Source organism: Oryza sativa, chromosome 6, assembly GCF_034140825.1.
Source record: "Oryza sativa Japonica Group chromosome 6, ASM3414082v1".
Classification (NCBI taxonomy): domain Eukaryota; kingdom Viridiplantae; phylum Streptophyta; class Magnoliopsida; order Poales; family Poaceae; genus Oryza; species Oryza sativa.
The window spans coordinates 21720037-21736047 of NC_089040.1; the positions used below are offsets into that span (position 1 = coordinate 21720037).

The 16011-nt window shown below is 43.5% G+C and overlaps 1 protein-coding gene across 1 annotated transcript; it reads right to left on the reverse strand.

Annotated features, from left to right (window-relative positions):
• Nucleotides 1-6337: 6337 nt before the first annotated feature.
• LOC4341263 (uncharacterized) lies at nucleotides 6338-7470 on the reverse strand. The gene has a single exon (NM_001409407.1). It carries the CDS (start codon nucleotides 7404-7406, stop codon nucleotides 6555-6557), a length of 852 nt encoding a protein of 283 aa, NP_001396336.1. The 5' UTR covers nucleotides 7407-7470; the 3' UTR covers nucleotides 6338-6554.
• Nucleotides 7471-16011: the final 8541 nt, after the last annotated feature.

Below are 16011 nucleotides of genomic sequence, written 5' to 3' on the forward strand. Positions count from 1 at the left end.
ATCCCTCTTCTCTCCATCCCTGCTGCGCCGCCGCCTCGAAGACCTCGGCGCTGACGTCTTCCAGGAACAGCTTGGGCATCACCGCGATGCCCACCCTGAACGACGACGACCATCCTCCTTCCTGACGTCGGCAAAGCTCACCATGACCATGAGCTTGGTCGCTCGGTCATGGCCAAGCCGGAGCAGCATGGGGTAGAGGCTGTACAGCAGCAGTAGGAGGAGTCCGCGGAAGAGTCCCCCGGCCTCCAGCGCGACGAGCATGAAGTACGGGAAGGTCGACGGCAACATGAGCTGGCCGCCCTCAGGGCCGGTCCTAGGTTTTCGAGGCCCCAGGCCAAAAACTTATATGGAGGCCCCTATATATACACACATAAACTAATATATATATTTATAGTCTTATAAACACACAACATTTAATATTTGATGTGATAAAAAAAATAATCATCAATTATTAAGTAGTAAGAGCTAATAATTTTTTATCTATGAAGAGGGAAAAAAGATGAAGAAAATTACCTCGAGCAGCAGGGCAGCAGGCTGCAGCCTATAGACACCTGGCGCCGCTGAGCCATCGATTGGCCTCGACGGCTCGACTCCTTGCGACGCAAGATGCCGAGAGGAGACTAGGCGAGAGCTCAACCCAGCAGCGTGATAATCTGCGAGGCGGAGGATCTCGTCCGGTCGATCTTGCCTGCTGGGTTTTTGCAACTCGGATCAATCCTTGCGACGCAGCGTTTGCAGTGATGAGCGATCGACCAGTGGCGTGATCGAGGCGACGCAGGAGGCATGGTCGAGGCGATGGGAACGGGAGTCAAATCGCTTCACTTTCCAGCCTTTCTTTCGCTCCTCTTCGTCTTCCGTCTTCGCTAGAATCCCAGGCCTGGGAAGTAGCGATACATGAGGCACCATGGGCCATGGCCCATCAGCCATGGGGGCCCCTGGATTTTGGGGGCCTCGGGCCTGCGCACGGGCTGACCCCCCCTAGGGCCGGCCCTGGCCGCCCGCCCTCCACCTTGCACACCGTCACGTCCGCCGCCGCCACCGGCAGCTCTTCCGACGACGACGGCTGCCTGACGACGCGTGGCGGCGGAGACGGAAGATGCACATGGAGGACCGCTGCTTGCTGACGACACGCGGCTGCCGCTGCTCACCGACTACGCGCTGCTGCAGGGCGCAGTCATTGACACTGCGGCGACGCCGGTGCCGACGGCCGCCTGACGACGTGTGGTGGCGGCGGAGGAGGATGCGCATGGAGGACCGCTGCTCGCCAACGACACGTGGCTGTCGCTACTCGCCAACTACGCGCTGCTGCAGGGCGCCGTCATAAACGCCGCGGCGGCACCGGCGACGACGGCCGCCTGACGACGTGTGGTGGCGGCGGAGGAGGATGGGCATGGAGGACCGTTGCTCATTGACGACACACGGCTGCCGCTGCTCACAGACTTTGCGCTGCTGCAGGGCGCCGTCGTGGACGCCGCGGCGGCGCCAGCGTCCGCGGAGTGGAGCGCCGTGAGCGGATTCACCGGCATCTCCACTGACCCGGCCACCGCCACGACGGCGTCCACCGCCACGGCATCGGCCATGGAAGTGTGGGAGGAGGGGATAGAGAGATGGAAGATATGACATGTGGGCCCCCAAGGGCATTTTAGAACTTTCACGTGATTTCTCTCTCCTCTTTAACCGGAAAATATTATTTTAATCGGTACGGTGTTCATTGGCAAATTACCATGTTTATAGAGTGTTTTTCCCCAATAGTGAGTTCGGGCAGTGTCCTACGGCTAAAACCACGAAATTGCAGTGTCCTTTAGCAAAATTTGCCTTGGAGAAAGAGGGGAGGAATAGTAAGGGAGAGGAGAGTGATGACATGTGGGAGCCACATAATTATTTTATTTTTCTGACCGGACACTCACTTAGATGCGGGTCTCACTAATGTTTTTATTTTTATTTTGCTTCATATTTAAGCGCCGGTAGGGATGAAGACCGAGTCAACCAGTGCCACGTTAGCCAAAACAGCCTGCAATACTGCTGAGAGACCTAATTTGCACTGGTTTTGTATCTTATAGGACCCTCAGTACCTGGTTTTATGGTTGAGGAATACGAATTAAACTCGATCCCTATTTGAGGGACCTCAAGTGAACTTTTTTCAAACACAGATGAGTACTAGCAAATTAACAACGAGTAGAGAAGTGCTAGTAGTGCAACGAGTAGACCTATGCATGGCCGATGTTAGGTATCCCCTCTGTGTGATGTCCAAAAATATAGCTAGAAATTGCTATTGTATCTATTTCAAAATATAAGGATTTTTTGGTTTAGACATAAATATTAAGAAAGTAAATGGAATTAAATTGAAGAATGTTGTGATTGATTATGAAGAAAAAGTAGGTGAAGAATTTGGATGATGAAATGTTGTGATTTTTTTAGAATGAAATGTTGTGATATTTTAGAAACTAACCAACGTCATATATAAATGGAAGGAGGAAGTATATAGGATTTTACATTTTATAGGAATTCCAAAAGAAAAAGGACATATACGCCCCATTATCTGAAACAAATATAGCCATGGCACAAGAGTGGAGTTTAGGATCACATTCGGTACTGCCAGAGTTTGAATGGAATTTAATTTGGAGGGCCAATATGAGAAAAAGAAATTTTCAAAGTAGGGGCATGCAGCTATAAAGTGATATATATAATACTAAGGGACCCCGTTGCAATTTTTGTAAAGTTGAGAGAGCATTGCACGTTACAACCACATGGCAGATAATATCCACGTCATTTTCCACCATGGCGCCTCTCACAAAGTTGTCCACAATGGAATGCTGGGTCCTCCTAGAGCTGGCATATCCAAATCATCCACTAACTACAAAAGCAACTCTAAGTATTTTTAAGGTAAAAAAAATTACTTTCACGGTGAAAATAAAATCGCATCAGTTATGCCACCTTGTTTTCAATGTTGATTTTTTTTACACATTTGCACGACGTTTAACCATTAATTTATCTTATTAAAAACTATACATCATTTATGTTTGTTATGATTTATTTCAATATTAAAGGTACTACAACAAAACTTATATTATTTTTTTATGGAACCAAAACTTATATTATTACAAATCAGACGCATAAGTAAACGCGGTATTAAAAATGCGGTATTAAAAATCAACGGTGTCGTATGTTACATTTTACAAAGGGAGAATCAAGATCATTCATCTTCCTTTAGTTTGAATCTTGATCGGTTGACCTAACTTCTCTGACATTGATCCACGTCTCACGCACGACTGTCATTTTGCAAACAAAAACGGCTGGCTAGCCACGAATCTTTATTCTTACCTACTATTTTAAGTGAAGAAAAATGGAGCTGATTGAGTGAACCTGCAGGGTCCTAAACAAAAGCTGCATTTTTTTTTTGGCATCAACCGAATTAATTAATTAATTAGCTTCTCTGCCTAATGGTAGTGGGGATCACACTTGGAATAATCAATCGGCCACATGGAAATTAAAAGAAAAAAAAAGGGGGCAGCTAGAAAAAAAGCGACAGCCTAACTGGTCACCTCCAATTAATTAGGCTCCAACCCCATGCTGATAAGGCAGATCGAGGGCATCTTTCTGCGTGTTTCAGGGCCACAAAACGAGAATAATATCTTGCAATTTCCTTTCCTTTTCTTCAGTTGCTTTGGCATCATCGATCGAGTCGATATGTTTTATGCTGTGTAGGTCAGCATGTTAGGTGCACTACAGCGTTTCAGACATCCATTCCCATCGGACCAGTAAACATCATTGCTTCGATTATCGACCATACCAATATATGTCGCTTGTGGTTAATTTTCGTCAGATGTAAACTTTCGCTTTGGCCAAGAAATTTATGTTTCTACAAAGTATAGTGTACGTGCGATATACAACTTATTTGAAATGCATAAATTTGGTGTAGTAGTCCCACGCACCATGCATAATGCAAATTTGGTGATCTATAATCGTGTACATGTGTAAATGTGCTTTAGCTAAAAATTTGTGAGGATTACAGCTTTATCTCTTCTGTTTTACGGACTTTGTGGGTGTTTATGTGGTATGTAATCACGTGTAAAACATTGAAAGAAGTTGTTATTCTGCAACCCTTGGATACAAATTTAATGGCTAACATGCTTCTTTCGTCGATCGGGTGGTCATTTTGTTTGGCACTCTATAGTGGTGATGATAGTGAGGCTGTGTTTTAGTTTACACTGAAGTTTGAAAGTTTGGTTGAAATTGGTACGATGTGATAGAAAAGTTTTGTGTGTGTATGAAAGGTTGGATGTGATGGAAAGTTGGAAGTTTGGAAAAAAAAACTTTGAAACTAAACAGGACCTGAGCTCAAATTACAATGTACTCCCTCCGTTTTGAAATATTTGACACCGTTTACTTTTTAGCACATGTTTAACCGTTCGTCTTATTAAAAACTTTTGTGAGATATGTAAAATTATATGCCTACATAAAAATATATTTAACAATGAATCAAATGATAGGAAAAGAATTAATAATTACTTAAATTTTTTGAATAAGACGAACGGTCAAACATGTGATAAAAAGTCAACGGCGTCAAACATTTCGAAACGGAGGGAGTATGTTGTAGTATGACTTGTGCTTTAATGAAATCTCTCCATTGTCTAACGAATGTAACACTACCATCTAGATCGTGTGAGAAGAGAAGGGTAATGGATAATAGCGAGAAAAAGTGGGAGGTTATATAAGGTTCAAGTAGTTAGGGTCAGAGGTAAAACGGTTTATACATACCTAGGAGGGAGAATAAATTTAGATGGTCGATGAAAATTTAAATATTAGAAAAGTTGGCTGATGTTTAAGAAGGAGCAAGCATACTCTCTCCGTTCCATAATACTCCTAGAACTACGAATCTGGACAGACTCTTTGTTCAGATTTGTAGTAAAGGGTTATGTTGCATTCGTTCGAAATCCCTTATATTTTAGGACGGAAGAGTGTCATAATTTAAGAAGAAACCCATAATTTAACTGTGCTTCTTGACAGGCTGAAGATGTAAACTTTTATGATCTTTGAAAAACAGTCAATGTTGATGTAACTATTGATTTCACAAGTATATATTTATTACAACTTTTTGTACTAGAGGATCTTCTGTTGAACCAAACTGTAGAACCTACAGAGAATATCCATTGCGGCGTTGCATTTCACACGTTATAAGCGTGCACTGAATAGTTTAGGGCTGTCCTCTTCTCAAGGAGAGAGAGAGAGAGAATAGTTTAGGACTCCATCCGCACGTGCTAACTGCCAACCACTCTCTGATAAACAAAACCCGCAGTGCCATCGAGCGCACACACAAGAAGCCGCCATCCAAATTCGAATCTTTTGGAATTTTGATTTTCGTCGTGTTAAGTTTCAAAATATTTCTTCAAACTTCTAAATGTTTCACCATATCAAAACTTTACTACACACATAGGATCTGTTTGAGAACTAGCCGAGAGTTATTTTAAGAGCTATTTTTTAGCATAAGAAAATAGCTCTCAATAAAATAGCCATAAGTTGTTTGGATAAAGGGTTATTTTGATAACTATTTAGCCTTTAATGTATCATCCCATTAAAAGAGATAGAGAGAAAAGACACTTTTTCAGTGGACCCTACCTGAAATAGCCCCAATTAGCACCCTTTGGGTGGGATAGTTTTTTTGGGTGGGTTATTTCCAAATAGCCCTCAAATAGCTCACCCTTTTAAATCTTTTTAGACTATTTGGGCTATTTGAGTGAGGGCTAAAAAAAATATCCCTGGATCCAAACAAGACCATAAACTTTCAACTTTTCCGTCACATCGTTTCAATTTCAACTAAACTTTCAATTTTAACATGAACTAAACACAACCTTTGAAGGATCTGATCGAGGATGGGTTTTGATACTGGACATCTCGTTTCGTTTCGTTTTTCGTTTGAAACCTTTCATTTTCACTTCACAAAAGCAGCTGCCCAACCAGTTCACTCACAGTAGGCAAAGCCTCTTTTCTGTTCGTATACTGCGCCAGGCTTGGACAGGTCAACCGTCCCCAGATTGTTCCAGTGGCATCATGCCGAGCATGATCATAACATGATAGCAGCATCCTTGTCTTCAAAGCAAACCCAAGTTATACTTTCTTGGCATTGGCACGGAAACAATCATCAGATCAACCTGTGCACCATACCAAATCTTTTCGTCATTTCACATTCCTCTTTTTGCAAAACAATTTCCTCACTTCGCTGTGTTTAGTTTATACTGAAGTTTAGAATTTTGGTTGAAATTGGTATGTGTGAAAGAAAAGTTACATGTGTATAAAAGATTTGATGCGATGAAAAGTTAGAAGTTTAAAAAAAAACTTTAGAACTAAACAGGACCTTCTTATTCTTTTTTCTCAATGAATTACATACATTTCGTGATATATATGAACCAAAAGCAAAGAAATTACACTAACTCGTGATATTTACACTATACATTTTGAGTTTATAACATCGAGGAATATTTACAGTTGTGATATTTTGAGTAATTAATGAACAGAGTGTCGGAGTGGTTGGTCAAAACTGACGAAAGGGGAAACCATCACCGGACGGCAGAGGCAACGGTGTGGGCCCAGAGGCGGAGTTGCTCCTTGAGGTCGGCGCCGTCGCCGTCGCCGGCCGGCGGGATCCTCCAGTTGCGCAGCATCCTCCTCATCTCCTCCTCCTCATCGTCCCACGCCTCCGACAGGTACGGCCTCCTCGGCGCCGAGGAGAACGACGATGAGGTGCCGGCCGGAGCAGAGCCGATCCGGCGACTGCTGGCTGCTTCCTCCTCGGCGGACGCCGCCGCGGCAGCCGGGGCCTCTCTGGCGTCGTCCTCGTCGGAGCGCCGCCGCCGGAGCCCAGGCACGATGGAGGCGAGCTCGGCGTCGACGTCGTCCTCGGAGAAGGTGAACCCGAGGTCTTGCAGCCCCTTCACCTCCTCGAACTCCAGCTCCGACATGCTCCGCCCGCGCCGCTGCCGCCGCCGCCTCCCCCCGGGCCGCCGCACCGCCGCCCTCCTCCGCTCCGCCATCGGCTGAGGCTGCGGCAAGGCGGCCGCCAGCCCGTCCTTCCCGGACAGGATCGTCTCGAGCCTGGCCCGGTGGCCGTTCGGGATCCTGAGCGGCTCGAGGCCGTCCAACGCCGCCGTCGCCGCCTCGTCGCTCCGCGTCCGCCGGTGCCGCAGCGTCCCCGGCGGAGATCTCTTCACCTCCCTCTCCTCCTCCTCCTCCTCCTCCTCCTCCTCCTCCCGCTGCGACGCCACCGGCGGAGAGGCAGGCGCGACGTCCGCAGCAACAGCAGCAGGAGAAGAGGGCGAGAGGAGCACGAGGCGGCGGAACCAGCACGCGTCGTACAGCGAGAGGACGTCCTCCGCCGCAGCCGCAGCCGCAGCCGGCGGCAGTATCGCCATTCGGGGGCAAGGGAGAGCAGCAGAGAGAGGCGTGGGAGTCGGGGATTGGTTGGTTGGGTGAGTCGGGGATGGAGTGGCGGCGGGGCCGGGTTGTTATACAGCGCGCGTCGGTCGAGTCGGGTCGTGGGCTCTGGGTGGCGCGTCACACGGTATAGTATAACGCAGTTTTTTCGTACACGGGGAAAACGGGGTCAGCGACTCAGCGTGCGCGGAAAGCTTCCCGACTGCAGGTGGGACCAGATCTCCTCCATACAGGCAGAAGGTATTATACTACTAGTAGACAGTACTAGTACGAGTAGTATTATACAATTTTTATACTGCTCTGCTCTGCTGCATACTACGTATATATGTTGCCATGTAGGGATATGGGTGATGATGATGTATGTGCCTGTGTCATCTACGAAGCGTTCGTGTGGTGATTACGTCACGGTGGAATGGTTTATGCTGGCGGTGTGGAGACGTGGAGCAATGCATTGCGTCGTCTAGTCCACCGTAATTTCGTACTAGTACTACGTACTAGACCGCCCATTAGACTTTTAGCGGTTTTTTGCGTGTTAATCCGATCGACCCCATTGTGCTTGCAGGATACACGGGAACGGCATGCGTATGCTTCCAAATGCCACTCTTCTTCATAGGACAATTATTCGCTTGATAGACGGCTGACAAGTTCTTCCTTTATCGGTTACCACTGATTTAAGCTTCCTTCATAGAAATTTCCTGCGACTAATTAAAAAGCCCATTAGCTACTGTGTATTTTCGTCACGATGCAAATACTAGTAGCTAGGACATTCTGCTGCCTTGGATCATGACGTTCAAATGTTCATTTCTTGGCTAAAAGGCTTATCGATCACAAAATGGCACAATAACTACGGTGCTTGGATTTGGCTCATGTACTACTATTTTTTACTGTAGGGATTTGATGTAATTAAACCTCCCACAGTAAATCAAACGGTGCAGAATGCACGTAATGCCATGTGCTCTTCACCAGAGCAACCCATTCCGTCTGATATATATGCATCGCTGGCTAAGCTTAATATGTACCCTTCAATTTAGTTGTATGACTCTCATTGGGTCACCAATATGCCTTAACTTATTAACTATGAATGGTACCGACCCATGCAAAATTTAACCGAAATATATATGAGTAAATTTGTATCTCGACCGTATAGTGTACATATAACTTTTACTCCTTCTATATTCAACGAAATTGACACATCATGTATCAGTTTGTTAAAAAAAAAAGTTTGTATCTTGATATAGCTAGCTTGTGCATTCTGCGTGGGCACAACGCATGGAGGATATATATCCATGTCTTCCAAGGAGGGCCCAGACTGTGAATATAGATGAGGAGATCGATGCAACGCAAGATTATAAGTTATGGGTGTGTTTAGTTCACACTAAAATTAAAAGTTTGGTTAGGATTGGAACGATCTGATAGAAAAGTTAGAAGTTTGTGTGTGTAGGAAAGTTTTGATGTGATGGAAAAGTTAGAAGTTTGAAGAAAAAATTTGGAAATAAACAGGGCTAGGCTAGCTACTACCATGCATTGAATTTGAACCATGTCGTTTTTGCACGTACAAATATATGCTTCGATGGAGTAGTTTAATCTGGTCGTGGTCCTCGCTAATTCCGGTTGCTTTCTTGCTGAGTCATCCTTGTTCCTGGCTGTTGCCCATAATCAACGCATATGCAGGTGTACAACCAAGTACTGTTGCCCCGTTTCTATCGCGTAATGTGTGGAACGACACTGCACCCATGCCAACGTGGGATGCTTCCACTGTAGCCCAAGGGCCCACGCTGTGACAGCAAAGTAGCAAAGGGCCCACAAGTAACCACGTACGCATACGTAACGCTGATGCGAATATATATGTTTGTGAAAAGGAAAAGAGGGCCGCTACAAAACGGAATTCTGTTGCAACGAGATAGATATATTAACTATTCTCTTGCACGAGTATCACAGGTATCAAGTCCTAGGTATCACAGGTATCAGGTATCAAGTCCTAGGTATCACAGGTATCGGGTAACAGGTATCACAGGTACCGGGTACCATGCAGCTGGTACCCCAACAGGTATTAGGTACTTCCTCCGTTTTTTAATAGATGACGCCGTTGACTTTTTCTCACATGTTTGATCATTCGTCTTATTCAAAAATTTTATGCAAATGTATAAGATATAAATCACACTTAAAGTATTATGAGTGATAAAACAACTCATAACAAAAAAAAAATATAATTACGTAATTTTTTTTAATAAGACAAATAGTCAAACATGTGAGAAAAAGTCAACAGCGTCATCTATTAAAAAACGAAGGTAGTATCATGTAAGTCTTATATAATGGTATCCTGTTCCAACGGGATACCGTTGTCTAGGTTTTCTGAAAGGAAAATGGTTATTGGACGAGTCAACGAGGCTAATGAAAGCCTCAAACGCACGAAACTGTAGTATCAGACGAACGGTTGACACCGAGCTGTGATTGTCAATTGTCATGCATGCCAGCTCGGATGTTCCATACTGAAGAAGTATATATATGGATCTGATTGGGAAGTTTCAGGCGACTGCAGTTTCTCTCGATATCAAAACCTCCTAAATATATGAGCTTTTCGATTAGTTGCAACACCTTAAAAAAATGAACTATTTACTAAGAAGTAAGCTAGTTTTCTCAACTTCTTCATATTCTCACCATCTACTTCTCATAATCTAAAACTCCCCTAAACAATCCTAGGTCCTATTAAGATTTTCGATACTTTGATCCTATTAAGAAACTTATTTTACAAATGAATACCTAGACAAACTTATTCTATAAATGAACCCTTTTCTTAGTGCTAGTGACCCGCGAACCAAGGTTCAACGTATTGGGTGCCAACAACGCTGGTGTCGACACCCTCACTCTCCTATATCCATCAAGATGTACAAGAATCATGCTAAAGAGACTAGTAACAAGAACCTATATGTAATTTTTTTTTTTGAAAAAGGCCAAAATGTACTCCCTCTATCTCTAAATATAAGGGATTTTGGTTAGATGTAACGTATCCTATCACTACAAATCTAGACATGGAGTATATCCAGATTAATTCATAGTATTAGAATACATCCCGTTCACCTAAAATCCCTTATAGAGGGAATAAATATTTTCCTTACAAATAGGCTCTAATTAGCATGCATGGTATGGCCACCTAGTTTCGCCACACCACCAACATAGGCGTGGCTAGGGGTGGGCGTTCGGTCAGGACCGACATTTCGGTCCGGTTTTTTCGGTCTTAAAAAAGTTCGGTCTTTATAAAAAGGAACCGAACTTGTCACAAGAAACTTGTGGACCGACAGTTCGGTTAACTGATACTTTGGTCTCAGCCTTCGGTCTGACCGACCAGACCGAAGTCTCCTTTGTGGCACTGGATTGCAGACTTGCATATAGGGACGAGGGTGAGAAAAAAAATTAGTATGAGATGCTAGTCGAAGCAGGTAGTAAATCACAAGCATACACACGCAACTATTGCTCTTAAGCACAGAAACCCAGATCTGACAAAAATGGAATTCAATCGTTCAAGAAAATGGGATTCAATCATTCAAAGATTACGTGTTAGAAATCTGAAAAAAAAACAATCGAAGGATAGAGAGAGTATAGGAGAAACAATCATCAACGAGAGAGACAATCCTCTCGGCAGCAGGCCGCGGCGCTACTGACAATGGCGCTCAGGCTGCACACGCACAGCAGGCAGGATATGAACAAGACGACGACGATGACCTCACCGCTACCGTGCCGACGGAGACCCCTCAGCAGTAGCCACAGCCATCATCTTGTGCCGTCCTGCCATCAGATCTCGCGCTGCCTCGGTGGATCGGATGAAGCGCCGCCGCCAAAGACGGGAGGGAGCAGGCGCCAAGCCGCTAACCCTAGCACCGGCGGCGCTGCCTCTCTACTCCCCTTTCTTGTTTTTTTTTTTTTTAGAGATGTTGCCCTCCAGCTGAACGTATATGTGCTACGCTAATGGGCTTATGGGCCATATATACGTGAGCAAGAGAAGATATTGGGCCACTTCGGTATGTCCGGTTACTTCGGTCGGAAAGGGCTGATGACCGAATAAACCGAACTAAGTTCGGTCTTTAAAATCGTACAACCGAACTAGTGACCGAAGACCGTGATTTCGGTTTTTTCGGGTTCGGTCTTTTCGGGTCCGGTCTTCGGTCCTCGGTTTTTATGCCCACCCCTAGGCGTGGCAAGGGTCTTTCCACGTCAGCTAGGCTTGCCTGACAAAACAATACTGACACGCCCATTATGGGTGCGTTCGGAACCTCACTCCCTCGCACGAAAAACGGAGTAGCGATTAACGGGTGATTAATTAAGTATTTGCTATTTTTTTTAAAAAAATAGATTAATATGATTTTTTAAGCAACTTTTGTATAGAATTTTTTTTGAAAAAATACACCGTTTAATAGTTTAAAAAGCGTGCGCGCGAAAAACGAGGGAGAGAGGTTGGGAAAGGGAGGGAACGAACTGAGCCTATAGGTAGCATGGCAGTGTTATTTCACCATGCCACTGAGACTGACGTGGCCAAAGGGTTCCAAATTGAAAATAAATTTTGGGGGGATCTATTTTAAAAATAATAATTAAAAAAGATTCAAGAAATAATAAAAAATCTATAACTGAAGCAGTCCTAGCTATAGACATCAAGGAATTACGGACCAGGTCCCACAAGAATATAAATATTCGATTTGCCCCTAAGTTAACAGCTAGCAACACGTGCCTGACTAGTACAGTCGTTGCCTAGCTACGGCGGCATATATCTCAAGAGTATATGAGACCCGGCCCATCGCCTGTGTCATGCAGAGCTAGCAGCAGCTGGTTTCTAGCTTGGCTCGCACGTACTTGGTCGCTGGATCGATCGTCAAGTGGCAAAAACAAGGGGCGAGACGTACGTAGGCAAATGTGTTCCTTGTAACGCAGAGGGAGAAGAATAATCCCAAGTCCAACGTCGCGTGACCGCACCGCACGAGGCGATTAATTAACAATTCCGTCGTGGTTGCATGCATGCATTCCGCATGCGCCGCTCGGGTGCTACACTGATCAGTGATCAGTAAGTACTTCCTCGGTTTTATTTTCTTCATTCTAAAATATACATGACGTCATTGACATTTCATATAGTTATTTATATTATTAAAAATTTTAGTATAAATATGTAAAAAAATATAATTTAAAATTATAGTTTCTTTGATGATAAACAAGTCACTGTAAAATAAAATAAATGATATTTATATATTTTTAATAAGATGAATGGTAAAACATTGTACGAAAAATCAACGGCGTCATGTATTTTAGGATGGAGTGAGTACTTCCTCCTCTCATAAAAAAACAATCTACTGGATGTGATATATTCTAGTACAATGATCTGGATAGACATCCAATACTAGATTCGTTTTTTCGGGACAGAGAGAGTAACGTATATTATAAGAAATTTTGTTTTTTTAAAAGTAAAACTTTATTAAATTTGATCAAATTTATTAAAAGATGTAGTAACTCTCACATCACTAAACTAATCATGTTAAATCGAACGTTGAATGTTTTTGATAGTTTGTTTGTTTGTTGTCGAAAGTATTGTTGTGTTTTGTATAAATTTGGTTATTTTTTAAAATAGTAAGTTAGAAAAAAATTTGAAACGTAAAACGGAGAGGTGACTAGGCGACTAGCTAGTAGTACTAGTACTGATATTATTACTTGGCTCCGTACGTACGTGGAGAGTCAAATGGAATCAGAGACTGTCCAAAATGAAACAACACGCATGCTAAAAACGGTTATTATTCATTAATTATAGCAAGAGCGTTGAATGTTTTGTCTTTCCATTACGCCTAACTACCGAAAGTATATACTGTATCTTCGTATATACCGAAAGTATATACCGTACGTACGTGCCATTACTAGCGAAACCATCTTTTGTCAGGTTGGCCAAAATCCACAATAGCCCCAATTTAAATAGGAACCGGGACTATCATGATTTTAGGGCACGGATAAAGTTAGGGGATAGACGGGAAAATGTAATTACCCGCCTATCTTGAGAGTGAGCTCAAAAGACAAATGCCAAAGTCAATAAATGTACTTTTTCTATATTGAACTCGTCTCATGCTTACAAGATCTTTTGGCTTAAATAGTGTTCAACCGTATGTCCAAGATTTACAAGTTTGCCATTACATGCTTATATGAAGTTACCATTTTACCCCTATAAAGTTTATGACCTATATGGGCATTTTGGCACATTCTGGTGGTCCCTAGTGACATTTGGTGCCAACTGGTGACAGTGCAAGTTGAGGTGGTCCCATGGTACTTTCCAAAGTAGACCATTTGCTGGATGGCACTTTTCCTCAACTTCATGTGCTTGAGTGAGATCACCAGTGCCGGGGCTCGAACACGTTCTCCCACCTTTCAAGCTCCTTGTCACCTTAACTTGTCTGAAACACGGCTTCATTAGTGATGTTAGTTTGAGCAAGTAACTTTACTCAAATGCATTTTCCTTGGGACGAAACCTTTATGGTGAATACAGATTCCCAGACCTAAAACTACTTTTTGGGTGGAAACTTCATTCGAGCCAATAATTGACTCGAACACATTTTTCTTCTTGACATATGTTTTCGGCCTGGCATGGGGGATGGTATTTACCCCCTGCTACAACAAGGACTAAAGAATATCATTCGTCCCGGTTCAAAAGGTCAGGGGTACTTTTTGGTCTTTAGTGTTACCAACCGGGATTAAAGATTATTTTTAGTCCTGGTTCAAAACATGGCATGCGGTGTCAGCACCCCTTCATTATTTTTAGTACCGGTTGAGATAACACCAACCGGGACTAAAGATCTATTTTTAGTCCTGGTTGTTAAACAATCGGGACTAAAAATCGGCCCCAAGACGCGCGATACTCGTCCGCTCACGTCCTTCCTTGATACTTCCACCTTATCTCCTTTCTCCTCCTCTCCTCCCCCTCATTCACTCACCCCCGTTACCCCTCCCCTCTCCTCCCCTCTTCTCCTCCGGCCCCCTCCCCTCCCGTCTCCTTCCCCTCCTCCCCTCCCCTCCCCTCCGGCTCCCTTCCGGCGGGCGGCGGCGCCCAGGCAGCATGCGACGGCGGAGCGAGCCGGCCACGCGGCGCGGCGGCCCACGCGGGGGCGGTGGCGCGAGGGGTGCGAGGGCGGCGGCGGCCTCCCCTCCGCCGGATCCGAGAGGGGAGGCGGCCGGGCGGTGGCGCCGAAGCGAGCTGGCCGGGCTGTAGCCGGCGGAAGGCGGGAGGCCGGCGGCGGCTGTGGAGTTGATTCATAGTGAATGATTTGTAATTTTTTTCTTTTGTTGATTTGGGGATGATTTTTTGATTGATTTGTGGATTGTGGATGGGCATGTATTGTGGATGGTTGTGTATGATTTGTGGATGGTTTTTTGTGGATGATTATGTATGATTTGTGCGGATTTGGGTGTGATAGCGATTGTGGTCGTGGTGCAAACATCATAAAAACAATGGAAATAAAAAGAAAAAAAAATCCTTTAGTCCCGGTGAGTAACATCTCCTTTAGTCCCAGTTGGTGACTAAAGATTGATCTTTAGCCCCGGGTATTTAAATCGGGATTAAAGATAGCGATCTTTAGTCTCGAATTCATAGTCCTAGTTGGCTACCTGAGACTAGAAAGTGTTTGTGCAACACTGTGTTCTTGTTAATTGGGGAGTGCGTTACTTTACGTACTACTCATGCAAAGAACAGTATCACGCAAGTCAGACATGTAATTAATTAATATATTCTATAAATACGTAAACTTATTATTCTTGAGTTTTCAGGTCATAGTTTACATATAACTAACATAGTAGGCCGTGCAAATTGTGTGGCTATCATCTTTATGTTTTGTCTCATATAACTAGCAAAAGTGCCCGTGCGTTGCAACGGGAAGTGTAAAGACCGGAAAATTGAGGAAAGGTTGAGAAATATTTACATTATGTAATTAATTGAAATACAAATTTCCTGAAATATCTGGGTATTTTTTAAGTAGGTAGGTGTATAATTAAATTAGTTCACAAGTAAAGTAAGTGTGAGAAATAAAATGATATGGTTGGAATTAATTTTATTAAATTCCCCATGATTAATTACGCTCTTTGGAATTTTATTGGAATTTCTAGAACTTAATTGCTAATTTTGATAATACAAACATCATTTCAACATTTATTTAAATAAAAATTTAAATAGAAATATTCCTTTCTCTCTAGGCCATTTTCAGCCCATTTTATTCGAAAGGATTTTTTTGACAAACTAGTTGGGTGCCCATGCGTTGCAATGGGAAGAAAAATATGCATCAATTTCAAATCACCAGGTAAAATGATGTTACATAAGTATTAAGTATAATTTCATTGCAACGGGAAACCTTGATATAACAAAAACAACTATGTCCATTCTTTATATTTTGTTCATACGGAGTACATTACCAACGAGAACAAAAAAAGTTTCTGCAAAGACAACTTTGTATCGACATTGTAGGTTGCTGAAAAAAAAATCTGTGTTACTTTGTTTCTTCTACAGCTTGATCTGGTTTGATAGAAGAAAAATACAAAATGTAAACAGCAATGGAATCTGTGAGAAACTGAACA